We start from the raw sequence: 26650 nt of genomic DNA on the forward strand, positions 1-26650 counted from the left end.
CAGGACTCATTCATCTGCAGACCTGGTGCTTTGTGGAGCACATGGCAAGAACAGCTTTGCTAGAGCCTGGGATTGAATTGGGCACCTTGAGATATACAGCTTCCCACTCTTCTGGTTGAGCTATTTAAGCAGCCTCTCTGTGCCTGCCTTTGCTCTGGGCATGGGGACTGGAGGGAGCTGCACACACAGCTGTAGAATGGGGGTACGTGGAGCCTAGGGTACAGGATGGAGAAGATCTGAGCTGCCCCTCCTAGCTCCCAAAAGGGCAGGTGAGACCCCACCTCTAGACAGACTTTTGAGTGCTAGGTGGGTGACAGAAGCACAAGAGTTTAGCATCTAGGAGAGTGACAGCCACTAAATAGGTCATTTCAATATTGAAGATTTAATTAATGGAGCTAAGTGATCTGAGAGAAAAGTTTAGGGAGGAACAAGGTGGTGATTCTTATGGGTCAGGGAAGGCTTCCCAGAGGAGGTGGTGCCTGTGCTGAGATCAGATGGAATGAGAAGGGTAACTGTAAAGACTGGTTTCAACCTAAGAGCAGCATGCAGCTGATACAGGGTTTAACCAGGGAAAGAGTGTGACCAGATCTCCAGTCTAGAAAAGAGCCCCCTCTCTGCAGGGCAGAGTGTAGCCTGGGGGTGGGGGGTGAGGGGCAGGAAGTGTGGGGAAACCAGAGAGGCCAGTGCAGCGTCCAGGGGAGAGGATGCTAGCTGAAACAAGCAGTAAGTAGGAGAAAGAAGTGGATAAAGGGTCATTTGGGATGTGAAATAAGGCTTAGCCATGGGTAGAGCCCAGCATGCCTACGAGCCACCAGATGGACACCTACGGTGCCCCTCTTGAGAGAGGGAAGACAGCATCCGAGACATGGAAGACGGAAGGATCAGCATCACCTTGGCCGAGTACTGAGCCTCCGTGTTTGAGGTTTTAGGAAGAAGGCAAAGGTAGCAAAAGAGAGGCAGGAGTTGGGAGAATGACAAATGGCAGCCATGATTGATGCTGTTGGAAGGCCACTAACAATAACAGAGACCTGGTCAATGTGACAGCCTCAGGACATTGGGACCTGAGGTTAGAGTTGGGGTCAGGGTAGGCAGAGCTCGGGGCTCAGGCTGGACAGTGGCCAGAGAGGAGGGATCTGTCCCTCTGTTCAGACAGAGGGCCCAGAAGCAGCATGGAGAGCCAGGCAAGAGGCATCTCCCCCTTCCCAAGCTGCCTAGGACCAGAGCTGAAGGTGAAAGTGAAAGAGAAGATGCAGAAAAGAGGGGCTGGCATGCTCTGAGGGAAGGTGAAAGCGAAAGGAGGAAGCTCAGTAGTGCAGCCCGAGAGAGGTCAAGGCTTCGGCCTTCCTCCGTGTTGATCCCACTCCTCTGACCCCCTGCCCACCCGGAGATGCAGAAGACAGCGCTAGAACCCCAAAAGGGCTTCTCCTTCGAAAACTGCGAGAGGTGAGTGGGGGGATGGTTGGTTCCCCAGCTGCCTACGCCCTCAGTGGGGGCTTCCGGGAGTGGGAGCCCCAGGGTCTTTAAAATTCCTGGGGGCGAGGGTGGGGGAAGGTACGTGTGTGGAACGATTTGGGTTCCCAGGCTTACCCGAAAGGTGAGGGTAACCGGGACGGAGTTAGGGGATGTGATGACGGTCCCAGAAGAACTGAAACCTGGGTTTCTCCCCTCCGTTTCCAGAAACGCAGCCTTGGAACGCTCCCTCCCGGGGCTCCGTGTCCCTCATGCACGCAAGACCGGAACCACCATCGCAGGCCTTGTGTTCCGAGTGAGTAGGGCGTTGGGATTGTAACACTCAGAGGAGCGGCCGGGAATGGGAGGTGGGCACTGAACCAATGGGTCCTCCCCCCCCCAGGACGGGGTCATCCTGGGCGCGGATACGCGGGCCACTAACGATTCGATCGTGGCGTACCAGAGCTGCGAAAAGATCCACTTCATCGCCCCTAAAATCTAGTGAGCATTCCCCCGCCCAGTTCCCCCCTCAAGAACCGATCCCTCGTTCCCATCCCGGGTCCCAGAACATCCATAGTCCCGCCCACACGAACCCTCCCTTCGCCTTCAGCTGCTGTGGGGCTGGAGTAGCCGCGGACGCAGAGATGACCACGCGGATGGCGGCGTCTAACATGGAGCTACACGCGCTGTCCACAGGCCGCGAGCCCCGCGTGGCCACGGTCACCCGCGCTTTGCGCCAGACGCTCTTCCGGTGCTGGGGCGGGGCTAAAATGATCCTGGGGAGGGGCAGCTGCGGGGAGGGCAGGGCTGAGAGGAGGCTTGACAGGAGGAAGGGCGGGGCCTCGAGGTCCGAGAGACCGGAAGAGGATGGCCTAAGAGGAGCCAAGAGAGTGGCAGGAAGGAACGCTGTTGGTCACGGGGCGCCAGACCACGGGAAGGGGCGGGGCTCGGGTGCAGGGGCGGTATCGAGGAGGGGCGGGACCTAGATTCCTGTGCGTTCGACTGACCGCACCCACTCCGCGAAAAGGTACCGGGGCTACGTGGGCGCCTCGCTGATTGTGGGCGGCGTAGACTTCACCGGACCGCAGCTCTACTGCGTGCACCCCCACGGCTCCTACAGCCGTCTGCCCTTCACGGCCCAGGGTGAGCGCTTCCGCCCCCTTCCCGCGAACCCCGCCCGTGGGACCTCAACGTTTATCCCGCGACTGGGAGGCCGCGGCTGACCTCCGATGCCCTTCCTGCCTGCAGGCTCCGGCCAGGATGCGGCCCTGGCAGTGCTGGAGGACCGGTTCCAGCTGAACATGACGGTGAGCGACATCTCCCCCCGCCCCCACTATGCGTGCATTGGTGGGAAGTGCACACCCGGGAGCTGGGGAAACGCAGAGGTACCCTGGCCTACTCTAGAGCTAGGCTTCTCGGAGGTGACGACTGAGTGGAGACTGAGGAGCCAGTGGAGTGAGGGTGAAGTGCTATTCCAACAGTGCTAAAGCTTGGACTGTCCCAGAAGTCAAAACTCAGGGCCATTTGGTGTTGAGGGAGAAGGGAACAGCAGGTGGGGTCGAGTCTGGATTTTGTTTAGGGTGGATGGAAGCAGAAGGCATATATCACTTTATAGGTGCTTATGGCCCAGAAAGAAAAAGGCAGTGAGCCAGGGATTGTGGGCGGGTGAATAGCCCACTGGAAGCAGAGCCACAAGTGTGACTCAGAGAAGTTTGTGAAGATGGGGGCAGTGGGAACATTGGGGTCTCTGGAAAGAGGGATACTGAAACCAGGGTAGAGGAGCCTGGGGTGGAGATGGGGGTGTAGGGAGAGAGAGGAGTTTGGGTGTGAGCAAATGGTAAATAGTCCAGCCTTCAAGATTAACAGTCTCCAGGCTGTAGCCTGAGGGTGATACTGAAGGGTCCATCAGGACTCACACACACACACATCTTTACAGCTGGAGGCAGCGCGGGAGCTGCTGGTGGAAGCCATCACTGCAGGGATCCTGGGTGACTTGGGCTCTGGGGGCAGTGTGGATGCATGTGTGATCACTGGGACCAGCGCCAAGCTGCTGCGAACACTGAGCTCTCCCACAGAGCCTATAGAGAGGTAGGAGCATAGGAGATGGGGGAATCACAGGGGAGGATGGGGTGGTAGTAAGGGAAATAGGGGGCTGCAAAGAGAAGATGGGCCACTTGATGAGGTCATCCTTTCTCCTTCCCAGGTCCAGACAGTACCGCTTTGCCCCTGGGACCACAGCTGTCCTGTCAGAGACAGTGATGCCGCTGACCCTGGAGCTGCTGGAGGAAACTGTGCAGGCCATGGATGTGGAGTGAAGTAGGCTGAGGCTTAGAGCTTGGAACAAGGAGGAATAAACCCAGAAAACACAAATACCTAGACAGATGGCTGTGTCCTTCTTGGGTGGAGGGGGACAAGCAGCCAGCGGGGCTCTGTGCCTAAGGTATCCCTGCAGGGCCACTTCCTCCCATGGCTTCAGTGCCTAGCCTAAGGGGTGCACTTCACCCATCACCTTAGGCATCTACCCCTCCAGAACCCCAGCCCTGGCAAGTATCACAGGCTCAAAGTAGAAAGCCCCCCTCCTGACTCTCCACACTACAGAGGCTCCCCCTACCACTCCCATGCCTTGCTCTTGCCCTCTAGTCCACTGAGGGCTGTTGTACAACCCAAAGGCCCTATGTGTCGCCCCCACATAGAGCCTTTACCTGGCTCATCAGTGGCCAAGGACACAGCCCACAGCTCTCAGTCAGACCCCCCCCCCATCCCCACTGATGGCTAAAATGCTGGTGGAGGAGCTGCTCCCTTATTCCAAGGGCAAGTTCTCACAAGCGCACTCCTCACCCCTACAATGGCTTTATCTGTGAAACCCCTCTGATGACCAGGCATACCTGAGGTGCTAACATGATGCTGAGCTTCTGTTTGCACGTGTTGGGCTGTGACTAAGGGGATTGACTCCAAGTTTTCTGGGTGCCAGGGATCACAGGGCTCATGTGGGGAGAGATAATATGACACATTTATCCAGCAGACTTTTGCTGAGCACTCACTGAGTGTCAGCCCAGGTGCAGGGTGCTAGTGGGAGCATCCTGCCTTGGGAGAGAATGGCTGAGCTCCCCTGGAGCTTTGGAACTGTTAGAGAGAGTCTGCCCAACCCCTGGGGAGGGTCTACTCCAGGCTGGACATCCCTGGGTCCCTGATTATGCTTTTTCCCTCAGTATTTTATTATGAAAATTTTAAAACATAAAATCTGGAAAAAAGTTGAACACCTATATACCCACTGCAGACTTTACAATTAGTATTTTGTTATATTTGCTTTACCATGTATCTATCTATCCTTCCCTCTAGTCAGCAATTAACTCATTTTTTTGACTGATGTGTTCTGGAATCAGCCAAAGCCCTCACACCCCTAGAAGGAGGCAAGCCAACTTACCTGTTGCAACTTTGCACACGGGGTGTCTTCTCTCCCTCGGTTCAGGCTCACCTTGGGGCTCTACAGTGAATGGACTGTAGATACCAGGGGCTTGTCCATGGGAGCCCCAAGGCCTGGAGGCTGTCAGAGATTTGATGGCTGTCATTCTTCCACCCCTGATCTCCATCTAGGATCGGCCAGTCACCAAGGGCTCATACCTTGCCCTCCTGTGCACAAGGCCCCTCCTAGGTGTATCATCTCATCACGAACAGTGTGGGCTTTGGAGCCAGACAGATGAAGGTTTGGGTCCAAACACACCATGTGGCGGGAGAGTCAGCATCTCCCTGAGCAAACCGTGACACCCATTCCAAGTTGAAGAGGAATCACTGAGGTGATATGTTAGGATTTGCAACCCGCCAGCACCCCCGTCCTGGCCCTGGCCCTTCCACAGCAGAGCCGGTGCAGGTGGACATTCCCTCTACCAGTCAGGAACACCCCTGGGTGCTGAGCAGGCTTCTGTGAGTTTGGTGCTCCTGATAGCCCTGGGAGACTTCCCTGATCCCAGCCACCAGGTGGTTACCGTTAAGTCTAACCACAAGTCCTCGGTACCTGGTGCTCAACATTTGGGATGTGAGGTGGTTCAGGGATCCAGTCAGGGGCCAGGCTTTGGGAGGTGGAGGAGGTGAGAGCCTCACACCTGGGCTCTGTCTGATAAGTCAAGGCCTGAGTGGAGGACCTTGACCCAAAGAGACCCTCCTCCTGCCTAGAGCAAGGAGGAATAATGGCAGGGAGCTGAACCTCCACAGCTGCCTGGCCTCAGTCCTGGGACTTTGGCTCAAGGATGAAGAGAACCATAAAGCCAGGCCCAGTTCTCAACCTCACGCCTGCCACAGTGTTGCTGCTCAGCCTCATCCTTACCCTGGTCCTCCTTGGCTCCTCCTTGGGTAAGTGGGCCTGGCCCAGCCCTGACTGAACAGCCTTAGGGCAACCCAGCTCCCAGCAGTAGCCCAGGCTTCCTGCTCAGGGGCTCAGGGCAGGGGCCAGGCTGGCTAGAAGGGAAGCAGGTGGACAGAGTGGGCAAAGGAGAAAGGATGTGGCAAGGCTGGGCAAGAGGGGGTCAGGGGCCAGTCTCACAAATGGGACAGGAGCTTGGGCTGGGCCCAAGAGCCGGGGAGGGTTTAGGAAGCTGAGAAGCAAAGGTTGGACGTGTAGTTTAGGAAGAGCCTTCTGGCTGCATGTGGGGTATGGACCGTTGAGGTCTGGAGGGAGTGAAGAGGCTAGGAAGGAGACAGGAATATTCCTGGGGACAGGGAGAAAAATGGCCTGGGATCAGGGGTGGGGTGGAGTTGGGGAGTGGTGGGGCGTAGGTTGGAGAGAGATGAGGAAGAATGAACAGAACTTGGGAACTGGTTGGATGGGGGCAACTGAGATAGCTACAGAGGCCCAGAGGTGCTCAGGGTGAGAAGGGGTAGTGATGAGCCCTCTTGATTTGGACCCCTCTTGGGGGGCACAGCCTGGGAGCACCCAGGAGGAGGAGAGGAGGTGTGTGCTGGGATGTGGGAAGCAGGTCCTCACCAGCCCAATGGTCAGGTTGTGGCGTTCCTGCCATCAGACCGGTGCTGAGCTTCAGCCAGAGGATTGTCAATGGGGAGAATGCAGTCCTGGGCTCGTGGCCCTGGCAGGTGTCCTTGCAGGTACATGCACCCTGGGGGTGGGGCAGGGTTTCAGGTGTTTCATGCCTGGGTGTAGCCTGGGCCCACGCCCACTTCTGACCCCTGACCCCAGGACAGCAACAGCTTCCACTTCTGCAGTGGTTCCCTCATCAGTCAGTCCTGGGTGGTCACTGCTGCCCACTGCAATGTTGTGTGAGTGCTTCCCTTCTACCTGCACCGCCCCCAGCCCCCACCCCCCCACCCCCTTGCCCTGGAGGCCCCTCTCTTGTCACTCTGCCCTCCTTGTGGCTGCCCAACCCCACTCTCACTGCAGCCCTGGCTGCCACTTTGTCATCCTGGGCGAGTATGACCTATCATCCAGCGCTGAGCCTTTGCAGGTTCTGTCCATCTTGCGGGTCAGTGCCTGGGCTGCAGATGGGGAAGGAAGAGTGGGCAGTGTAGGTGTGTGGGCTCTGGGGGTGAGGAATTCGGAGCATGCTCTGGCCTAGTCCCCTCAGCACCCATCACACTGGGGGCCTGTGCCCATCCCCATCCTGCATGGCCCCTTCCTGGCTCCGCAGGCCATCACGCACCCTTTCTGGAACCCCACCACCATGAACAACGATCTGATGCTACTAAAGCTCGCCTCCCCAGCCCAGTACACAACACACATCTCACCAGTTTGCCTGGCTTCCTCAAATGAGGTGCTGCCTGAAGGCCTCACGTGTCACCACTGGCTGCGGCCGCCTCAGCAGTGCGGGTAGGAATTTGGGCCAAAACTCTGGGTGGGAGGGCAGGGCGGGGACAAGTCATCTGGGACCTAACCACCCACTCCCGGCCCACAGGCAGTGTGACTCCTGCACGCCTGCAGCAGGTGATTCTGCCCCTGGTCACCGTGAGTCAGTGGCCAGCAATACTGGGGCTCACGCATCACCAATTCTATGATCTGTGCAGGGGCCTCGGGGCCTCCTCGTGCCAGGTGAGCACTGGCACCCTGTCCTGTGGCACTCCCACCCTCCACACTGACTTCTCCCCTCTCCTTCCATCAGGGTGAATGTGGAGGCCCGCTTGTCTGCCAGAAGGGGGACATGTGGGTGCTCACTGGTATTGTCTCCTGGGGCGCCAATAACTGCAACATGCGCGCGCCTGCCACGTACACTCAGGTTAGCAAGTTCAGTACCTGGATCAATCATAGCCTACAACCAAGCCCACCACAGGCCCTCTCCCCATCTCAGTCCAATAAAGACCCCAGGCTCTGTCCTCTTGTGTATGCCTGTCTGTCTTCCTGGTTCAGGGAAAAGCAGAGGCTAGGGCTTCCCTGGTGGCACAGTGGTTGAGAGTCCGCCTGCCGATGCAGGGGACACAGGTTCGTGCCCCGGTCCGGGAAGATCCCACATTCCTCAGAGCTGCTGGGCCCGTGAGCCATGGCCGCTGCACATCCAGAGCCTGTGCTCCGCAACGGGAGAGGCCACAACAGTGAGAGGCCTGTGTACCGCCAAAAAAAAAAAAAAAAAAAAAGAGAGAGGCTCTTGGGGGCCCCACTCCCCAAGCGGAGTTTGTCTTCTGGCACGGCAGGTGTTGAGGAGTTAGGATCCTCCTAGACTAGCCGTGACCAGGCTGGGCTCTTCCCACCTCCCCACCGCCTCCTGGGCAACCTCTTGTCCACAGCAAGAGACTGGGCTGTAGGAATGAATGGGCAGCTTTCCCTGGGGAAGGCAGCCTGTTTATTGAGTACAAAGGATACATTTACAAACTTGAGTACACAAAATAAATAACTGCACATTCTCCATCCACAGTCCATGGCATAAAGGCCCAAGTCTCCAAACTCCCTCCGTCTTACCTTCAGGACCACGCCCATCCTGGCCAAAAGAAATAAATCCCCAGAGGCACTGGGGGAAGTAGGGGGAATTCTGAGGCCATGGGGCTTGGGCTTTCCACTGCCTTGTGCTAGGAGAACTGGAGACAGGAGGAGGGGGTGTACAAGGCACGAATGACTTGGCCCAGAGTGGTCTCTTTTGGCTTGGTTTCCCACTGGAGGTGGCACATGCAAAAAGAGGAGGGCCTAGCCCAAGGGAACCCACTGGGAGGAACTAAGAGCCAAACCCTCCCTGCTGGCAGGGGACCTGCAGTCCAGCTAAGGCTAAAGCTGGGCCCTGGCTCCTTCCCACCCACTGAAAGCAGCTGTGGAGGGACAGGGCTTGGGTTCCAGCCCCGTCTGTGGTGGTGGGGAGGCACCATGACTGACGCGGTATGGTCTGGCTCAGACCTCTGGGAAAGCAGCCACCCAATTCCACCCACCTCTCGCAGGGGCTCCCTCCAGACGGAGATTCAGCGGGGCCCAGAATGGAAGGGTAATGCTGTGAAAAGAAGCAGGGACAGGCTGGACTGAGCAAGGCCACCGTGAGAAGGTCAGTGCCCCAGGCACTCAGGGTTCAGAGGCAGGTCACACAGTATGGCTAAGTTCCAGGGGGAGCTGCGCAGAAGCTCAGCAGAAGGGGATAGGGTTGAGCACCCCGGGGACCCTCCCTCAATGCAGCAGCTCCTTCCTTCCGACTTCCTCTTGGAGGATAAAGGGAGAGCATGGTGCTCATTCCTCGGCCGCCCATACTCATGCCAGACACTAGATGGCTCCTTCATGCAGCTGCAGAGGAGGGAACAGCAGCACCTGAAGGGAGAGGCAACACCAAGGGTGGAACCCAGGCTGACACTGGAATCCTGATGGAGCTCTCCCTCGGAAGCCCCTGCCCTTTGCTTTGGCCCAGGTGCCCCCATCCCCCAGGTAGCAGCAGTGGGGCTCCTTTTAACCCCGCACAGTTGGGAAGGAGGCACCTGGGGAATAGAATGGGCATCCAAGGGGGAGAGGGAGGTGATAGTAGGCTCTGTAAAGAAGGCACTGAGTGCAGTAGGCTGGTGGGCAGGAACTCTCATAGTCAAAGAGAGGCTGAAGCCTGGAGCAAGCCTGCTACCAACATGGCCACACAGTCCAGAGGGCCAAGGACCATTCCACGGTCCTACCACCAGAGATCCTGGCAAGTCCTGGGGCCGGGAGGGGTCCCCAGGGGCACCATGAAGGAAGACAGATCTTGGCTGGGAGGTGGGAGGCTGTTTAGACTTAGCCTGGGGCTGAGAGTCCAGCCGAGGCACAAGCTGTGGGCCTACCTGGGCCTCTCACTGGAGCATAATCATGAGGATCAGGATGCCATGGAATGTGGGGCAGGGGGAGGGCAGACAGGAAGGCTTGGTAGAGGAAAGGGGGGATTCCAGAAGTAACTGTCCCAAAGAGTCCTGGGACCACAGGACACCCTCTACCTGGCACTGCATGCTCCTTTGGTCTAGGGAAGAGCCAAGAGGTGAGGAGACTGAAGGCCAGGTCCTGCCCTTCCCCCAATATGTACCAGAGCAGTTGTCCAGCAAAAGGAGCATTAGTGCCAGACCAGGCTCCCCGTTCAGGGGGCTCGTATGCCCCAGGGCTCCCTCCACTCTGTCGCACCAGACTCAGGCCCAGGGTGAAGATGGGGACTGCTGAAGGCACAGAGAAGGGGCTGGGGCCATTCACCTACCACTGACCATACAGACCTATCTCTAGAGAGGGCGGTGGGCCCAGATGGCACAGCAATGTGTGGCCAGGCTGGGGCCATGCCATGTCAGCACCCCAGCCTGGCAGCTCAGCCATTGTACTGCTGCTGGTAGCGCAGGTTGAGCTCCCGCAGCTCTCGCTCCCGCACTCGGCGAGACTTGTTGGATCGTGTAGAGCGGCTGGAACGCGTGGACTGGGCAGATTTGGTGCTCTGGCAGCGCGAGGAGGCGCGTTTGAGGAGGTTCTGGGAGATGGAGCGGTGCAGATTCTTCATAGACGAAGAGGCTGCCATGCTCACCACCCACGGATGCCTCAGGGCCTGCAGTGCCGTCATACGGGCGCCGGGGTCCACCGTCAGCAGGCGGTCAATGAAGTCCTTGGCCAGGTTGGACACACTGGGCCAGGGCTAGAAGCCAAGGACAAGCATTAGAGCGAGCACACTCAACATTGCCCTGAACATCCCGATGATGTCACCTACACAGCACTCAGACCTGTCCAGTAGCCCTGCACTCTCCCCCTAGAGAGAGGAACTGCCCAGCTCCTCTCACGTAGAGCATTCCGGGCCTCCCCTTCCCACCCAGTGCTGACCCAGGCCACTGAGCAGAGGCTGCTCTCTGAGTGACAAGGAGTGTGATAGGAGGAGAAGGATCCACCCCCTCCCTGAGGAGCAAACTTCAAAGGTGCCCTGGACTCAAAGCCTGGTTCAAGGAGGTGGCCCCCGTCAAGACCACCCAACCTACACCAGGACCACCATAACTCAGGGCGATTTAATGAGAACGACCCAAACCTTCCACCATATCTTGAGCCGGACTTAAGCTCCCATCACTGGATGCCCATACTGAGCCACTTCCTAGTCCTTAGAAACAGGGTCTGCCCTCCCTTCCAACTGAAAAAGTGGCCAAAATAATCACTGCATTCTCTGCATCAGCCTCAGCCTCAGCCTCTCAGCCATGAGGAAAAAAGGAAACAATTCAAGGCAACTAGATTTCTCCATCTGCTGGGATGGCAGGGGGATCCTGGGAGCCCAGCAGGGATTAGGACCCTTCTCAGGGGTGCTTCTCATGTCTGCATGACCTCTCTAAGCCACACAGGGGCTCCTGGCAGTACCCTGTGCCAGCCTCGTTTTAGTACATTCTTTCCTCAGCACAAAGCCTGCTCTGCTACATGCACCCACGGCTGCCTCATCTCAGCCACACACCAAACAGCCGTCTGTCTCAGGGCCTCAGCCTGCACAAATGGTCTTCACCTGGCTGAATCCTCAGGTTCTCAGGTTAAAGGACACTTGCTCACACTGCCTCTCTTAGCCACCAGTGCTAAGCAACTATTCGAGTAATTTCAAGTTTATTGTTCCCATTTGACCATGCTTAGCTATTCACCAGTGCCTGGTGCCGGGCATACAGGAGGCACTCAGAAGACAGAGGCTCAGAGAGTAAACAACCCATGCATGGCACCTGATGGGTGCCCTCTCCTGCAGCTGCTTCCAGGATGTGGGGCTCAGATGCCCGGGCCCTTGACTTACTCTGCTGAAGGAGGGCAGATGCAGCACTTCTCCGAGTCCCTGCATCTCTTGGGAGCACTCTGGCACGGGCTCTGACACTCTCCAAAGGGTGGGTGGCTAGGACTTCTGCTGAGCCTGCTCCAGGTGGTTCGGCTGGGATGCCAGGTGTCCTATCACCCTCCTTCCTGTCTGGTGAGAGGTCTAACTGTTCTACCCCGTGGTGCCCTTCACCTTGAGGAGCCCCTGAACACACTCTCCAAGGGGCTCCGGAAAGTCTGAGAGCCCACATTTGGAGTAGCTGCATGCCCACTCAGCAGACACACTAACACAGTTATCACTACCCCCAGTCAGGCTTCCTTGACCCCCAACTCTTCCCTCATGCCTTTCCCCACTGATGTCAATGTACCGGGAGGCAGTGGGTGGGGTGGGGTAGGAAACAAGGAAAAGACTCATCTGGAGTCCTGAAGAAGGGGTGGAGCTACTTGTAGTTGTTATCCTTACTTGCCCTTTGGAAGGCAAATCTCAACTTTTACTGAGCTGAACTGGAAGAAAGTCACAGAAAGCCCAGATTTCTAAACAGCCACCTAACAGGGTCCTCCTCACCAATGGGCCAGCTCCCAGTGATTCCTGGCAAGCGACTGGCCTCCAGGAGGAGGGCAGTTAGGGCCCATAAATCCCGTGCTGTCTAAGAGCAGTAAGGGAGAGCAAGGAGCAACAGCCCTCCCACACAGGCAGCCTGGTCCACATTTCCCTGCAGGCCTGTGTAACTCAGGGCTCTGATACTGAGGCTGACATGCAGGGTGACTGGACTAGACAGTTGCCACAGTAGCTGTGGGCTCTCAGTTCAAAAAAGCCCCATGGCTTGCTGCTGCCACCTGAACACAAAGAGCCATTGTGAGGGGCCAGCCAATCTGGACCACAGACACACTGTGGCCCCTGTCACTCATTTGAGAAATGGAGAGACGCAGGCATAATGGGGCCACTGATGGACAAAGCAAACCTAGAGCTGGAACAGGTCATGGGAATACCTGTGCTTGTGCTGCACTGCGGCTTTTATGGTCTCCAAGAAAAGGAGAAATCACTGGGGAACACACTGCAGCTCAGCCTAGCCCGTTGGTGGGACAGCTCCAAGACACAGCTGCCAGCCCAGGCCAGCCAAACAGGGCTGGGACATGGATTCTGCCCCTGGCCCTTGGTCCAGTCAAGCCAGAAGAGAGGCAACTCCTCTGCAAATGACAGAATAAAAAGTGGCGAACCAGGACTCACAAGTCAGGAACCTGAACACGGATGGATCGGAGGCATCCCCACTTCATAACCATACCCAGCCAAACAAACCAAGGCCCCCTGCAGCTCCAAACCAGTCCAGTGCAGTCCCAGATGGGCCTCCCACTAGACACGCACTGTGGGCTTAAGCATCTCCACCTCCAGAGTGACACAGGCTCACACCAGCTGTCAACCCCTGCTGCTTGTTGCCATGATCGCCAAAGTGAGCCGGATTGATCTGCCCCTCCTCCTCCCCCAGGCGCTCGCCTCTCCAATTACCTGGTACAGGCAGCAGTGTGAGGAATGCTGATGGGCTCATTAGTCTGAGGGCCTGCCCACCCTCTCTGGCAGGCCCCAGCTCTCCCCATCTTTGATGAACTGTGCGCAGGTGGGTCCCCTAAGACAATGTGACTCGAGCTGTCCTGACATGAGAACCGGGCTGTGCAATGGCACCCAGCCTAACCCTCACACACTGAGGGACCTGGAGCGGGAAGTCAAACAGGACAAACACGGGAAGGTGGTCCTCGAGCCAGCCCACTGACAGTGGGGCAGGGGCTTATGTTGACCTCCAGAATAGTGGCCCCTTGGAGGTCTCCAACAGGGCTCACAAAGGAGAAGCAAGGCCTTCCACACTCACCCATGGCCACACTTCTGACCAAGTCCAATTCAGCACCTCCTGAAAAAGCGATCGGGACCTCCCTGGTGGCACAGTGGTTTACACTCCGTGCTCCCAATGCAAGGGGCCCGGGTTCGACCCCTGGTCAGGAAACTAGATCCCACATGCATGCCACAACTAAGAGTTCACATGCCACAACTAAGGAGCCCACGTGCCGCAACTAAGGAGCCAGCAAGCCACAACTAAGGAGCCGGCAAGATGCAACTAAAGAGCCCTCAAGCAGCAACTAAGGCACCCTCGAGCTGCAACTAAGCAGCCCGCCTGCTGCAACTAAGGAGCCCATGAGCCGCAAATAAGGAGCCCACCTGCCGCAACTAAGACCCAGCACAACCAAATAAAAAAAGAAAAAGAAAGCGATCAACACATGCAGACCAACCCACCTGCTTCCCCAACATGCTCAGGCCTCTGGAGCCACATGAGTATGTCTGGCAGCCTCTGACTGACTGGCCAGGTAACATTCTGTTCCTCATATGCAGCCAAGTGAGGAAAAGAAAAACGGGAAATTCCCTGGCAGTCCAGTGGTTAGGATTCCACTCTTCCACTGCAGGGGGCACGGGTTTGACCCCTGGTCGGGGAACTAAGATCCCACATACCGCACGGTGGAGCCAAAAGAAAGAAAAAGAAAAATGGGCATGAGGAAAAAGGAAAATGATAAACTGTCATGCTCTTCAGTTTCCACAGCTCTAACTGCCAGCTGTGGGTAAAGGAGAGAACTTTTGCCTCAGTATACTTGGGGCCAGATCAGGGACACATGTAAGCCTCAGGTGGGTGGCAGAAGGGACAGGCCCCAGGTACCACCTGGCCAGTCTCCTAGAGGCTTCCACCCATTTCTGGGCTGGCAAAGAGCATGGGGCATGAAAGGGAATATCAAAATGTCAGTCGGCCTTGCCTCCAGACACTCAGGCCTCCGTGAGACCTGAGTGTGCAGAGGACAGTGCAATACTCAGGGTGACAGCCCGCACCCTCCTGTCCACAGGTCAGTCTTTCATGAGCTGTGTGGGTGAGGGGTCCTGCCCCAAGAGGAGGACAAGAAGAGGCTGTAGGAGGAAGGGTATCACCTCCACCCTGTTTCTGACGATCGAGCTGGCCGCCCTTCTGCCTACCCTGTAACCCCCAGAGTCCTTGCAGTTCAGATACCTACTCCTGATGCTGTAACAGCAGAGAAACCAATAGGGTAGAAGAAGGATCTCCCCCATGAGTACTTCCTAACCAACTTCACCCTCCTCATCGCTCTGCTTCTGTGAGACCAGTCACTCCTGGTGACACTCAGCAGCTGAATCCAACTCTCCCTTCAGAGGGAGGCGCCAGACCAGAAAGGGTTTGCCACTCCAGCTCAGAGGACACACTTCCTCCCGTCCCAGTCTCATTCACTTGCTCTAGCTCTAATGTCACAAGGGCCTGGCAAGAATGTTACCCAAGCTACTTCCATGGTCCTGCCTTGAGCCCCAGGGCTAAGGGAACAAGGGCTGGAACCAGCTCTCGAGGCCTAGGCTGCAGAGGGAGAAGGAAGCTGCTTCCTTCCAGCAGCAAACCCAGCTCACGGGGCATACCCTAGACTCCCTCTGGTAAGCAGGTCTGACGGCTCTCAAGTAAGGGGAGAAAAAGGCCTAGCGTCTCTTTGGGCTGGAAGCCCAGTGACCTGTGTTCTAGGTCTACCGTCTCGGCTGACCATAGAGAAATCACAGCCTCCTCACTTTTAATATGAAGGAGCTGAATGCAATGAATTCTAAGTCTCTTCCAGTTTATAAAGTCCTGGGTTGTAAGAAGATGGCTCCCCATCTTTTTTCCCCACTTGGCTGCATGTGAGGAAGAGAAGTAGAGCATCTAACGTTTAAGCTGACTTGATGTCTTGACCTTTATGGGTTCTCTTCCAGCCCATGATGACACTGGGGAAGGTTCCCTGGCAGAGAAGGAAGCCCAGGCAAAGAGATGCTAGGGGAAGAAGGGGGAGAAAGAAGCCTGGGCTTTGCTCCCATGACTCAGTTCTTCCCTCAACTTTGTCTCAACATGTGTCTTCAGATACAGCATTCCCATGTTCAAAGTCCTCCTTCCTGTACTGACATGGGCCTGAATGAGAGCAGAGAGAAGGGCACAGAGGATATTCTGGGAAATGGAGCTTCAGGTTTACTCAGGAGACCAGAACTATTAGTGTGATAAGAACAGCACACTCTGATGTTAACCATGAGGAAAAGTGTTTTGAAAAAATCAGCACAATTAGACACTGTGGGGCTGTAGAGCCAGCATCTCCTCCTCTGGTCAAGACACTCACCATCCTGGTGTCTGGACTTCCAGAACAGACAGTATCCAACACGCTGAGACCACGCTGTGGGTGGGGGGACCTGAGCAGCAGAAAAGAAAGATGTTGAGGGAGAGAGGCTGACAGGAGAAAAAGGAGGAAGATAATAGAGGTTTAAACAGAGGCAGAGGAGCTTCCCCTGTGGCGCAGTGGTTAAGAATTCGCCTGCCAATGCAGGGGACACGGGTTCGAGCCCTGGTCCGGGAAGATCCCACATGCTGCGGAGCAACTAAGCCTGTGCACCACAACTACTGAGCCTGCGGTCTAGAGCCCACGAGCCACAACTACTGAGCCTGCGCACTAGAGCCCGCATGCCACAACTACTGAAGACTGCGCGCCTCAAGGCCATGCTCCGCAACAAGAGAAGCCGCCGAAATGAGAAGCCCACGCACCGCAGAGTAGACCCTAAAAAAAAAAAAAAAAAAAAAAAAAAGAGTAGCGCCTGCTCGACACAACTAAAGAAAGACCGCGCACAGCAACGAAGACCCAACGCAGCCAAATATAAATAAATAAATAAATTTATATATATAAAAAAAAGAGGCAGAGACTCTCAAAGATAAAAATAAAATGAGAAAAGGCGTGACAACTTAAAGGATGGTAAAGCTGTGTTCTAAAACTTGAGATGGGGACTACCCTGGCAGTCCAGTGGTTAAGACTCTGTGCTTCCAATGCAGGGGGTGTGGGTTCAATCCCTGGTCTAAGATCCCACATGCTGTGCGGTGCGGCCAAGAAAATATTTTAAATTATTAGAGAAATGCAAATCAAAACTACAAGGAGGTATCACCTCACACCAGTCAGAATGGGCATCATCAGAAAATCTACAAATGCTGGAGAGGGTGTGGAGAAAAGGGAACCCTCTTGCACTGTTAGTGGGAATGTAAATTGATACAGCCACTATGGAGAACAGTATGGAGGTTCCTTAAAAAACTAAAAACAGAACTACCATATGACCCAGCAATCCCACTACTGGGCATATACCCTGAGAAAACCATAATTCAAAGAGAGACATGCACCCCAATGTTCACTGCAGCACTATTTACAGTAGCCAGGTCATGGAAGCAACCTAAGTGTCCACTGACAGATGAATGGATAAAGAAGATGTTGCACATATATACAATGGAATATTACTCAGCCATAAAAAGATACGAAATTGAGTTATTTGTAGTGAGGTGGATGGACCTAGAGTCTGTCACACAGAGTGAAGTTAAGTCAAAAAGAGAAAAACAAATACCGTATGCTAACACATATATATGGAATCTAAAAAAAAATTGTTCTGATGAACCCAGGGGCAGTACAGAAATAAAGACACAGACGTAGAGAATGGACTTGAGGACACGGAGCGGGGAAGGGTAAGGTGGGACGAAGTCAGAGAGTAGCACTGACATATATACACTATCAAATGTAAAACAGGTAGCTAGTGGGAAGCAGCTGCCTGGCACAGGGAGATCAGCTCTGTGCTTTGCAGCCACCTAGAGGGATGGGATAAGGAGGGTGGGAGGGAGACGCAAGAGGGAGGGGATATGGGGATATATGTATACGTACAGCTGATTCACTTTGTTATAAAGCAGAAACTAACACACCATTGTAAAGCAATTATACACCAATAAAGATGCTAAAAAAAAAAAAAAAAGATTACCCGGCAAGGATCTCATTCAGATTCGATGGAGAAATCAAAAGCTCTACAGACAAGCAAAAGCTAAGAGAATTCAGCACCACAAAACCAGCTCTACAACAAATGCTAAAGGAACTTCTCTAAGTGGGAAACACAAGAGGAGAAAAGGACCTACAAAAACAAACCCATAACAATTAAGAAAATGGTAATAGGAACATACATATCAATAATTACCTTAAACATGAATGGATTAAATGCTCCAACTAAAAGACACAGGCTTGCTGAATGGATACAAAAACAAGACCCATCTATACGCTGTCTGCAAGAGACCCACTTCAGACCTAGGGACACATACAGACTGAAAGTGAGGGGATGGAAAAAGATATTCCATGCAAATGGAAATCAAAAGAAAGCTGGAGTAGCAATACTCATATCAGATAAAACAGACTTTAAAATAAAGGATGTTACAAGAGACAAGGAAGGACACTATATAATGATCAAGGGACCAATCCAAGAAGAGGATATAACAATTATAAACATATGTGTACCCAACACAGGAGCACCTCAATACATAAGGCAACTGCTAACAGCTCTAAAAGAGGAAATCGAGAGTAACACAATAATAGTGGGGGACTTTAACACCTCATTTACACCAATGGACAGATCATCCAGACAGAAAATTAATAAGGAAACACAAACTTTAAATGACACAACAGACCAGATAGATTTAATTGATATTTATAGGACATTCCATCCAAAACAGCAGATTACACTTTCTTCTCAAGTGCACACAGAACAAGCTCCAGGAGAGATCACATCTTGAGTCACAAATCAAGCCTTGGTAAATTTAAGAAAACGGAAATCATATCAAGCATCTTTTCCGACCAAAACACTAGGAGATTAGAAATCAATTACAGGGAAAAAAACGTAAAAAACACAAACACATGGAGGCTAAACAATACGTTACTAAATAACCAAGAGATCACTGAAGAAATCAAAGAGGAAATCAAAAAATACCTAGAGACAAATGACAATGAGAACACTACGATCCAAAACCTATGGGATGCAGCAAAAGCAGTTCTAAGAGGGAAGTTTATAGCAATACAAGCCTACCTCAAGAAACAAGAAAAATCTCAAATAAACAATCTAACCTTACACCTAAAGGAACTAGAGAAAAAAGAACAAACAAAATCCAAAGTTAGCAGAAGGAAAGAAATCATAAAGATCAGAGCAGAAATAAATGAAATAGAAACAAAGAAAACAAGAGCAAAGATCAATAAAACTAAAAGCTGGTTCTTTGAAAAGATAAACAAAATTGATAAACCTTTAGCCAGATTCATCAAGAAAAAGAGGGAGAGGACTCAAATCAATAAAATTAGAAATGAAAAAGGAGAAGTTACAACAGACACTGCAGAAATACAAAGCATCCTAAGAGACTACTAGAAGCAACTCTATGCCAATAAAATGGATAACCTGGAAGAAATGGACAAATTCTTAGAAAGGTATAACCTTCCAAGACTGAACCAGAAAGAAATAGAAAATATGAACAGACCAATCACAAGTAGTGAAACTGAAACTGTGAGGAAAAATCTTCCAACAAACAAAAGGCTAGGATCAGATTGCTTCACAGGTGAATTCTATCAAACATTTAGAAAAGAGCTAACACCCATCCTTCTCAAACTCTTCCAAAAAATTGCAGAGGAAGGAACACTCCCAAACTTATTCTATGAGGCCACCATCACCCTGATACCAAAACCAGACAAAGGTACTACATAAGAAGAAAATTACAGACCAGTATCACTGATGAATATAGATGCAAAAATCCTCAACAGTATACTAACAAACAGAATCAAACAACACATTAAAAGGATCAAACACCATGATCAAGTGGGATTTATCCCAGGGATGCAAGGATTCTTCAATATATGCAAATCAATCAATGTGATACACCATATTAACAAATTGAAGGATAAAAACCATATGATCATCTCAATAGATGCAGAAAAAGCTTTTGACAAAATTCAACAAATTATGATAAAAACTCTCCAGAAAGTGGGCATAGAGGGCACCTACCTCAACATAATAAAGGCCATATATGACAAACCCACAGCAAACATCATTCTCAATGGTGAAAGACTGAAAGCACTTCCTCTAAGATCCAGAACAAGACAAGGATGTCCACTCTCGCCACTATTATTCAACATAGTTTTGGAAATCCTAGCCTCAGCAACCAGACAAGAAAAAGAAATAAAAGAAATAGAAATTGGAAAAGAAGTAAAATTGTCACTGTTTGCAGATGACATGATACTATACATAGAGAATCCTAAAGATGCCACCAGAAAACTACTAGAGCTAATCAATGAATTTGGTAAAGTTGCAGGATACAAAATTAATGCACAGAAATCTCTTGCATTCCTATACACTAACAACGAAAGATCAGAAAGAGAAATTAAGGAAACACTCCCATTCACCATTGCAACAAAAAGAATAAAATACCTAGTAATAAACCTACCTAAGGAGGTAAAAGACCTGTACTCAGAAAACTATAAGACACTGATGAAAGAAATCAAAGATGACACAAACAGATAGAGAGATATACTATGTTCTTGGATTGGAAGAATCAATATTGTGAAGATGACTATACTGCCCTGCTGCCGCGGAGCCAGGCGGAGGCAGAGGCGCAGGCACAGGTGCACTCAAGATTCGGCTCCACCCGTAACTCACCGCCATGGCCAAGGAAGGCATTGCTGCTGGAGGTGTAATGGACGTTAATACTGCTCTGCAAGAGGTGCTTAAGACCGCCCTCATCCACGATGGCCTAGCACGTGGAATTTGCGAAGCTGCCAAAGCCTTAGACAAGCGCCAAGCCCATCTCTGTGTTCTTGCGTCCAACTGTGATGAGCCTATGTATGTCAAGTTGGTGGAGGCCCTTTGTGCTGAGCACCAAATCAACCTGATTAAGGTTGATGACAACAAGAAACTAGGGGAATGGGTAGGCCTCTGTAAAACTGACAGAGAGGGAAAACCCCGTAAAGTGGTTGGCTGCAGCTGTGTGGTGGTTAAGGACTATGGCAAAGAGTCTCAGGCCAAGGATATCATCGAGGAGTACTTCAAATGCAAGAAATGATCAAATAAAAAAACTGGGCTCTTGTTCCTCAAAAAAAAAAAGACTACACTACCCAAAGCAATCTACAGATTCAGTGCAATCCCTATCAAATTACCAGTGGCATTTTTTACAGAACTAGAACAAAATATCTTAAAATTTGTATGGAGACACAAAAGGCCCCAAATAGCCAAAGGAGTCTTAAGGGAAAAAAACGGAGCTGGAGGAATCAGACTCCCTGACTTCAGACTATACTACAAAGCTACAGTAAAGAAGACAATATGGTACTGGCACAAAAACAGAAATATAGATCAATGGAACAGGATTGAAAGCCCAGAGATAAACCCACGCACCTATGGTCAACTAATCTATGACAAAGGAGGCAAGGATATACAATGGAGAAAAGGCAGTCTTTTACAATAAGTGGTGCTGGGAGAACTGGACAGCTACATGTAAAAGAATGAAATTAGAACACTCCCTAACATCATACACAAAATAAACTCAAAATGGATTAGAGACCTAAATGTAAGACCAGACACTATAAAACCCTTAGAGGAAAACATAGGAAGAACACTCTTTGACATAAATCACAGCAAGATCTTTTTTGATCCACCTCCCACAAATAAAAACAAACAAATGGAACCTAATGAAACTTAAAAGCTTTTGCAAAGCAAAGGAAACTACAATCAAGATGAAAAGACAGGGCTTCCTTGGTGGCGCAGCGGTTAAGAATCCACCTGCCAATGCAGGGGACACGGGTTCGAGCTCTGGTCCGGGAAGATCCACATGCCACGGAGCAACTAAGCCCGTGTGCCACAACTACTGAGCCTGCGCTCTACAGCCTGCGTGCCACAACAACTGAAGCCCGCATGCCTAGAGTCCATGCTCCGCAACAAGAGAAGCCACCGCAATGAGAAGCCCCCGCTCACCACAGTTAGAGAAAGCCCGCGTGCAGCAATGAAGACCCAACACAGCCAAAGATAAATGAAATTTTTTTTTTAAAGTTGAGAAAAGACAAAAAGACAACACTCAGAATGGCAGAAAATATTTGCAAATGAGAAACAGACAAAGGATTAAACTCAATATTTAAAAAACAAACAACCCAATCAAAAAATGGGCAGAAGACCTAAATAGACATTTCTCCAAAGAAGACATACAGATGGCCAAGAAGCACATGAAAAGCTGCTCAACATCACTAATTATTAGAGAAATGCAAATCAAAACTACAATGAGGTATCACCTCACACCAGTCAGAATGGGCATCATCAGAAAATCTACAAACAACAAATGCTGGAGAGGGTGTGGAGAAATCGGAACCCTCTTGCACTGTTGGTGGGAATGTAAATTGATACGGCCACTATGGAGAACAGTATGGAGGTTCCTTAAAAAACTAAAAATAGAATTACCATATGACCCAGCAATCCCACTACTGGGCATATACCCTGTCTTCAAAAAGACACATGCACCCCAATGTTCACTGCAGCACTATTTACAATAGCCAGGCCATGGAAGCAACCTAAATGCCCATCGACAGACAAATGGATAAAGAAGATGTGGTACACAGATACAATGGAATATTCAGCCGTAAAAGGAACGAAATTGGGTCATTTGTAGAGACGCAGATGGATCTACAGACTGTCACACAGAGTGAAGCAAGTCAGAAAGAGAAAAACAAATATCGTATATTAACGCATATATGTGGAAGCTAGAAAAATGGTACAGATGAACCGGTTTGCAGGGCAGAAACAGAGACAGAGATGTAGAGAACAAATGTACGTACACCAACGGGGGAAAGTGGCGGGGGGTTGGTGGTGGTGGGATGAATTGGGAGATTGGGATTGACATATATACACTAATATGTATAAAACAGATAACTAATAAGAACCTATGGTATAAAAAATAAACAAAATTAAATTAAAAAAAAACCCAAGAACAAAAAAACAATGTCCTGGAACAGCCCTAGAAGGTTCTGGATTTCAGAGCTAGCTACATAATGGTCTCTTCTATCTCCACTCAAGGGTTCTGCTGAAGTGAGGTGATTTCCAGGGCCTAACCTGGCTTTTTTTTTTTTTTTTTTTTTTTAACTTCTTCCCATTCTAATTTCTGAGGCAGTTTGGATCCCTGGTGGCTGTCAGCATGTCACCCCTACTGTGGCCTCTGTCCCCAGAGGCTTGTGTCCCTGGAACCCTGGGTACAAAGGACTCGGCTCAGGGCAGGCACTAGGTCTACATGGGTTGGCAGGATGAGTGAAGAGACGAAGGTGACTCAGTCTCCTGCTCCAGGCTGGCCGGGCCATGCTGCAGCAAAGCTCAGGTCTGGGCACCACACTCGCACTGGGAGACAGAGAAACCTACGAGGAAGGAGAGTCTGGAGAGGCACGGCCGGGGGGTGTGGTTGGATCAGGTCACCTTTAACCACCTCAGTGGGGGCAGGCAGGGGATGAGTGTGGGAGGTCATAAGCAGATTTAAAGAGGTCAGAATGTGGGAGAAACAAGAGCCCCAGCAGGTCCCAGAGGAACTCAAGGGCCTAGAAGCAACAGGGCCTGTGAAAGGGCAGAGCTATTGAGGCAGACAATGGGAAGAGCAGGAGAGGGAGGGGATGGATAGGGCACCAGAAGCTGCTCTGAACGCAACACACAATATACCCCTTTGTTGGAGGAGACCTCAGCAGGGCGGTGGGAAACAGCAGTAATGAAAGGACCTTGGGATAACGAGATGCTGTGGGTGGTCGGAGCAAGGTGTTTTGGCAAAAATGCTAAATGCAACAATGTGGGGAGATGGGCAAGTTTCTGCCACCACAGGAGGTGAGTGTGTAACCAGGGCAACAACAGCAGAGGGATGCCAAGAGGATGGGGCTCCAGGGAGCCAAGCAGTGGCCCAGAGGTGGCACATGAGCCCCTATCCACACTGGCCATGGGAACACGAGGCAATTAAAGGCATCCAGCAGAATCCAAGCACGAGTCCAGAAATACACCACCTGCCTCCTTGCATTCCGCTCTGCTGCCCACACACGTCCAGTCTCCAGCTCTCCCACGTCCTCCGTGCAGTCCACCCCATGGCTCTGGGGCAAGGTCTTATCCCTGCTCACCTGGCCGCTCCGTCAGAGCATATGAAGCAGGTTGCATGAGCAGCCCCCACAGGCGCAGGCGCCCTTCACGTGGAGAGCACCAGAACACACCACATGCCCTGCACTTCATTTTACTCTCAACATCCCAGGGTAGAATGGCCAGTGTCAGAGTCACTTTTGGAAGTGGCAAACAGCTGGGATGGGAATGTAGATGTCAGCTCTGGCTCTGGACACTCATCCTACTGCAGGGCTATCAGAACTACCACATGGTGTAACTCACAGCCCCTGAGCAAGTGCCCCTTGGCCCAAGTTGATGGATGGTCAGCCTGCAGCCCAGAGACCTACCCCTGGAAAGCCACCTCCCACCAACACAATCCCCCGGGAAGTGGCAGATCGGTCCTGCAGGTGAGCTTCGTCTCCCACCAGGATTCTGTCCTCCGCCTGGCAGCACCAACTCTCCTGAACAAGGCTCTGTGAGAACCTTTGCCCAAGCCCACCTGTTCCTGGCGCAGTCACCTGGGCTCGCCCACAGCTCAGAGACTGCCCAAGCAGAGGAGGGTGACAATTAAAAGTTGCTAAACGTGGCAGACAGCAAAGCTGCTGATGGCATCACTCTGTCATCATTCCCACAAGAGCCTCTTCATCCATCCTGCCTCTAGGAATAGAACTCTTGACAAAAGCAATAACGTTAGGCCCACAACGTCGCATTTCATGTCAGGTGAATCACAGAATCTCCAAGTTGGCGGGACCATAACAGTCCTCTAGTATGGTCTACAGATGGTGACTCACCTTCTGTGTCACTCCTTTAGAAGCAGCTGCTCCAGGCCTCCCATGACAGGAAGCTCCCTCTTTCAAGGTGACTCTCTGTGTCTTCAAACTGCTCTCACACTCACACAGGCCTTCCTCACATCTGGCCAACATGTATCTCCCGATCACTTCCAACATGACCCTAGCTTGGCCCTCGCCACTCCAGCACCTCCAGTCACTGGATAAAAATTCAGATTTCTCCTCTCAAAATCACCTGTCACAGGCTTTCCTTTCCAGAACTCTCTCCTCTTCCAAGATTCCTACATTTGCTTATAAGCAGGTCTGGCCAACAACCCCCTAAGTGCATCTCCAGCAGGCTCCCCACTTCTTCCTGGGGCCCAGCCCCAGAAGAGAACACTCCCAGCCAGCAGGAGCAGCCTAGTCTACCTGACAGTCACTTCTGGGTCCTTGCCCAGGGCCTCACCAGCAACCACTGGTGCTTCCCTCAAGAGAAGCAGGAGAAAGTATTGGGAGCATATGTATTGATACACATGCTGTCCTCAAGAACCTTACAGGCTGGGGAGGGAAAAGATGTCCACAGATGACAGCCTGGGAAAGTGCTGAAACAAAGACTCCAGCAACACGCTGAGGCGTATGTGTCAGGGAAAGTAGACTGTAGGCATGGGAAGGCCAAGAACTCTGAAGCCAAGATGGCCTGGATTCAAATCCCAAGCCTGCCACCCTCTGTGAGACCCTGGACAAGCTACTTAACCTCACTAGCCTCAGTTTACTAATCTATAAAATGAGGGGATTATATCCACTGACAAGATTATTGTAGAGATTAGACATGCTCGGTGTAGAACCCTCAGACCTGTGCCTGGTACTCAGTAGGCTACACAATGGCAATGGTTGACATGATTCTTAATGGAAGCAATCTTTGAATTGGATGATTGAGAGCCAGTCAAATTTCTTAGGCTGACATTGGGAATAGAGGGAAAATCCTGAGCAAAAGCATAGTGTGAGGAGTGAAAGGAGCAAACATCTCGGGCCCATGGTGTGTAGGGAATGGGGTGGAGCGTGGGGCCAGGGCTGGGGGCTAGTGTGTCTAGAGTGTCAGCATTGTGGGGCAGGTGCTGAAGGAGGCCCCACTTGTGTGCATCCCTCCACTGCTGGGTCCCAGGTGGGGATGTCAAAGCAGGACTCTACGTACTTTCCGGGGCAGAGGGCAGCTTGGGGTCTTTTCTCAATATGCCTCGTGAGATGATGCTCCTCCTGCAGGGCTGCAGGAAGGCTCTGCCCCCCAACTCCTTCTCTTTCTAAACTATGGCTCACATGTACTATTTTGAGCCCACTCGCTAGAATCCTTGATCTGACCCAAACATCCCCAGGACACCAGGCTCCCCCATTCCAAACTGGGATTATTCCAACAGCCCCCAGTTAGTTTCCCTCCAGCTAGTCTCCCACAACACTTCCTGTTACATTTCCCCTTCACTGTCAGAGGGCTCCCTCCCACCTAATGCTTGGAATCTCCAAATAATCCCTGGCACTACAGAGCTCCCAGCAACAAACACCAGGCCTGGCCCAGCCTCATCAACCTCTGCTGTTATTCCCAAACAATCTCCTGTTTATTCTGGAGCACAGTGAGCAACATCCCCTTCTCTGAGCTTCCTCCTCCTCAAAGCCCACCTCCTGAAGGAAGTCCTCTATTCAAGTCCACAGAAACTACTGAGCCTGAAAGAGAGCTGCATGGATAGAGCCCCTGGGAAACAAGCACACCAGACAGTGTGGTATACATGAGAAACCACTATAAGGGGGCAGGGTGCCTATTAGAAAGGCACCAAGTGCCATGGGACTTACTGTCAGGTGAGGAATGCACACCTCCAAACCTTGCTGAGTTCAAAGTGGGCAGTCCCTTATTTGCACAAGAAGCTAGATGGAAACACCTCCCTGAGGCTCTCAGACAGGGCCTTGCTTACTCAGAATGCCTTCATAAGGGCAAATGACCATCACACAGTAGAAGACAGATGGTTGGGTGAGGATGGGGGCAGGGCCCAGTCCTAAGAAGGGGGGCCAATCCACCACCTGACCTGCGCCCCATGGCCCATGTTCCAGACTGCCCAGGCCTGTGCTGGCATGTGCCTGCCAACAGGGGTTCGTTCTGTGGCCATTTCCTATTCCTAGTCCTTTCTCCCGGGCAATCTCAAGTTTCATGGGGATGGGGAACAGGCCTTCATGTCTCTCTGCATCATCCCCAGTGCACTTACGGGTAGGCAATTACAAGCAAAAGAGAAAGATGCCTGGTCTCCA

The 26650-nt window shown here is 52.0% G+C and overlaps 3 protein-coding genes and 1 pseudogene across 5 annotated transcripts in view; 3 read left to right on the plus strand and 1 right to left on the minus strand.

Moving 5' to 3' along the window:
- The first annotated feature begins 1168 nt into the window (after positions 1-1168).
- PSMB10 (proteasome subunit beta 10) lies at positions 1169-3821 on the plus strand. Of its 2 annotated transcripts, XM_029240209.1 has the most exons (8): positions 1173-1443; positions 1678-1765; positions 1853-1950; positions 2060-2200; positions 2477-2592; positions 2698-2756; positions 3386-3537; positions 3653-3821. In XM_029240209.1, the coding sequence occupies exons 1-8, from the start codon at positions 1388-1390 to the stop codon at positions 3762-3764; spliced, it is 822 nt and encodes a 273-aa protein (XP_029096042.1). In that variant the 5' UTR covers positions 1173-1387; the 3' UTR covers positions 3765-3821. The 2 variants fall into 2 exon arrangements, with proteins under 2 accessions (XP_029096039.1, XP_029096042.1); XM_029240206.1 differs by having other exon boundaries at positions 1169-1443; positions 1853-2200.
- Positions 3822-5693: 1872 nt separating this feature from the next.
- On the plus strand, positions 5694-7842 carry CTRL (chymotrypsin like). Its single transcript, XM_029235588.1, is given in 10 exon segments — positions 5694-5796; positions 6443-6546; positions 6638-6717; positions 6839-6920; positions 7086-7231; positions 7233-7264; positions 7350-7411; positions 7413-7461; positions 7464-7483; positions 7554-7842. Coding segments are annotated over 10 exon segments (966 nt in total). The 3' UTR covers position 7842.
- Positions 7843-8054: 212 nt separating this feature from the next.
- PSKH1 (protein serine kinase H1) overlaps positions 8055-26650 on the minus strand; it is a 34659-nt gene continuing 16063 nt past the window's right edge. The window contains exons 3-4 of one of the 2 annotated variants that reach the window (XM_029210509.1): positions 10081-10487; positions 8055-9169 (exon numbers count right to left, since the gene is read on the minus strand). In XM_029210509.1, coding sequence (XP_029066342.1) covers positions 10170-10487 — 318 coding nt within the window. In that variant the 3' untranslated portion in view covers positions 8055-9169; positions 10081-10169. Of the gene's footprint in view, positions 10488-26650 lie in introns of both variants that reach the window. The other variant, XM_029210499.1, reaches the window with a different exon arrangement.
- On the plus strand, positions 20140-20594 carry LOC114888391 (annotated as a pseudogene).

This window comes from Monodon monoceros, unplaced genomic scaffold (genome assembly GCF_005190385.1).
Source record: "Monodon monoceros isolate NGI ecotype Baffin Bay Population unplaced genomic scaffold, NGI_Narwhal_1 Super_Scaffold_10, whole genome shotgun sequence".
Lineage (NCBI taxonomy): Eukaryota > Metazoa > Chordata > Mammalia > Artiodactyla > Monodontidae > Monodon > Monodon monoceros.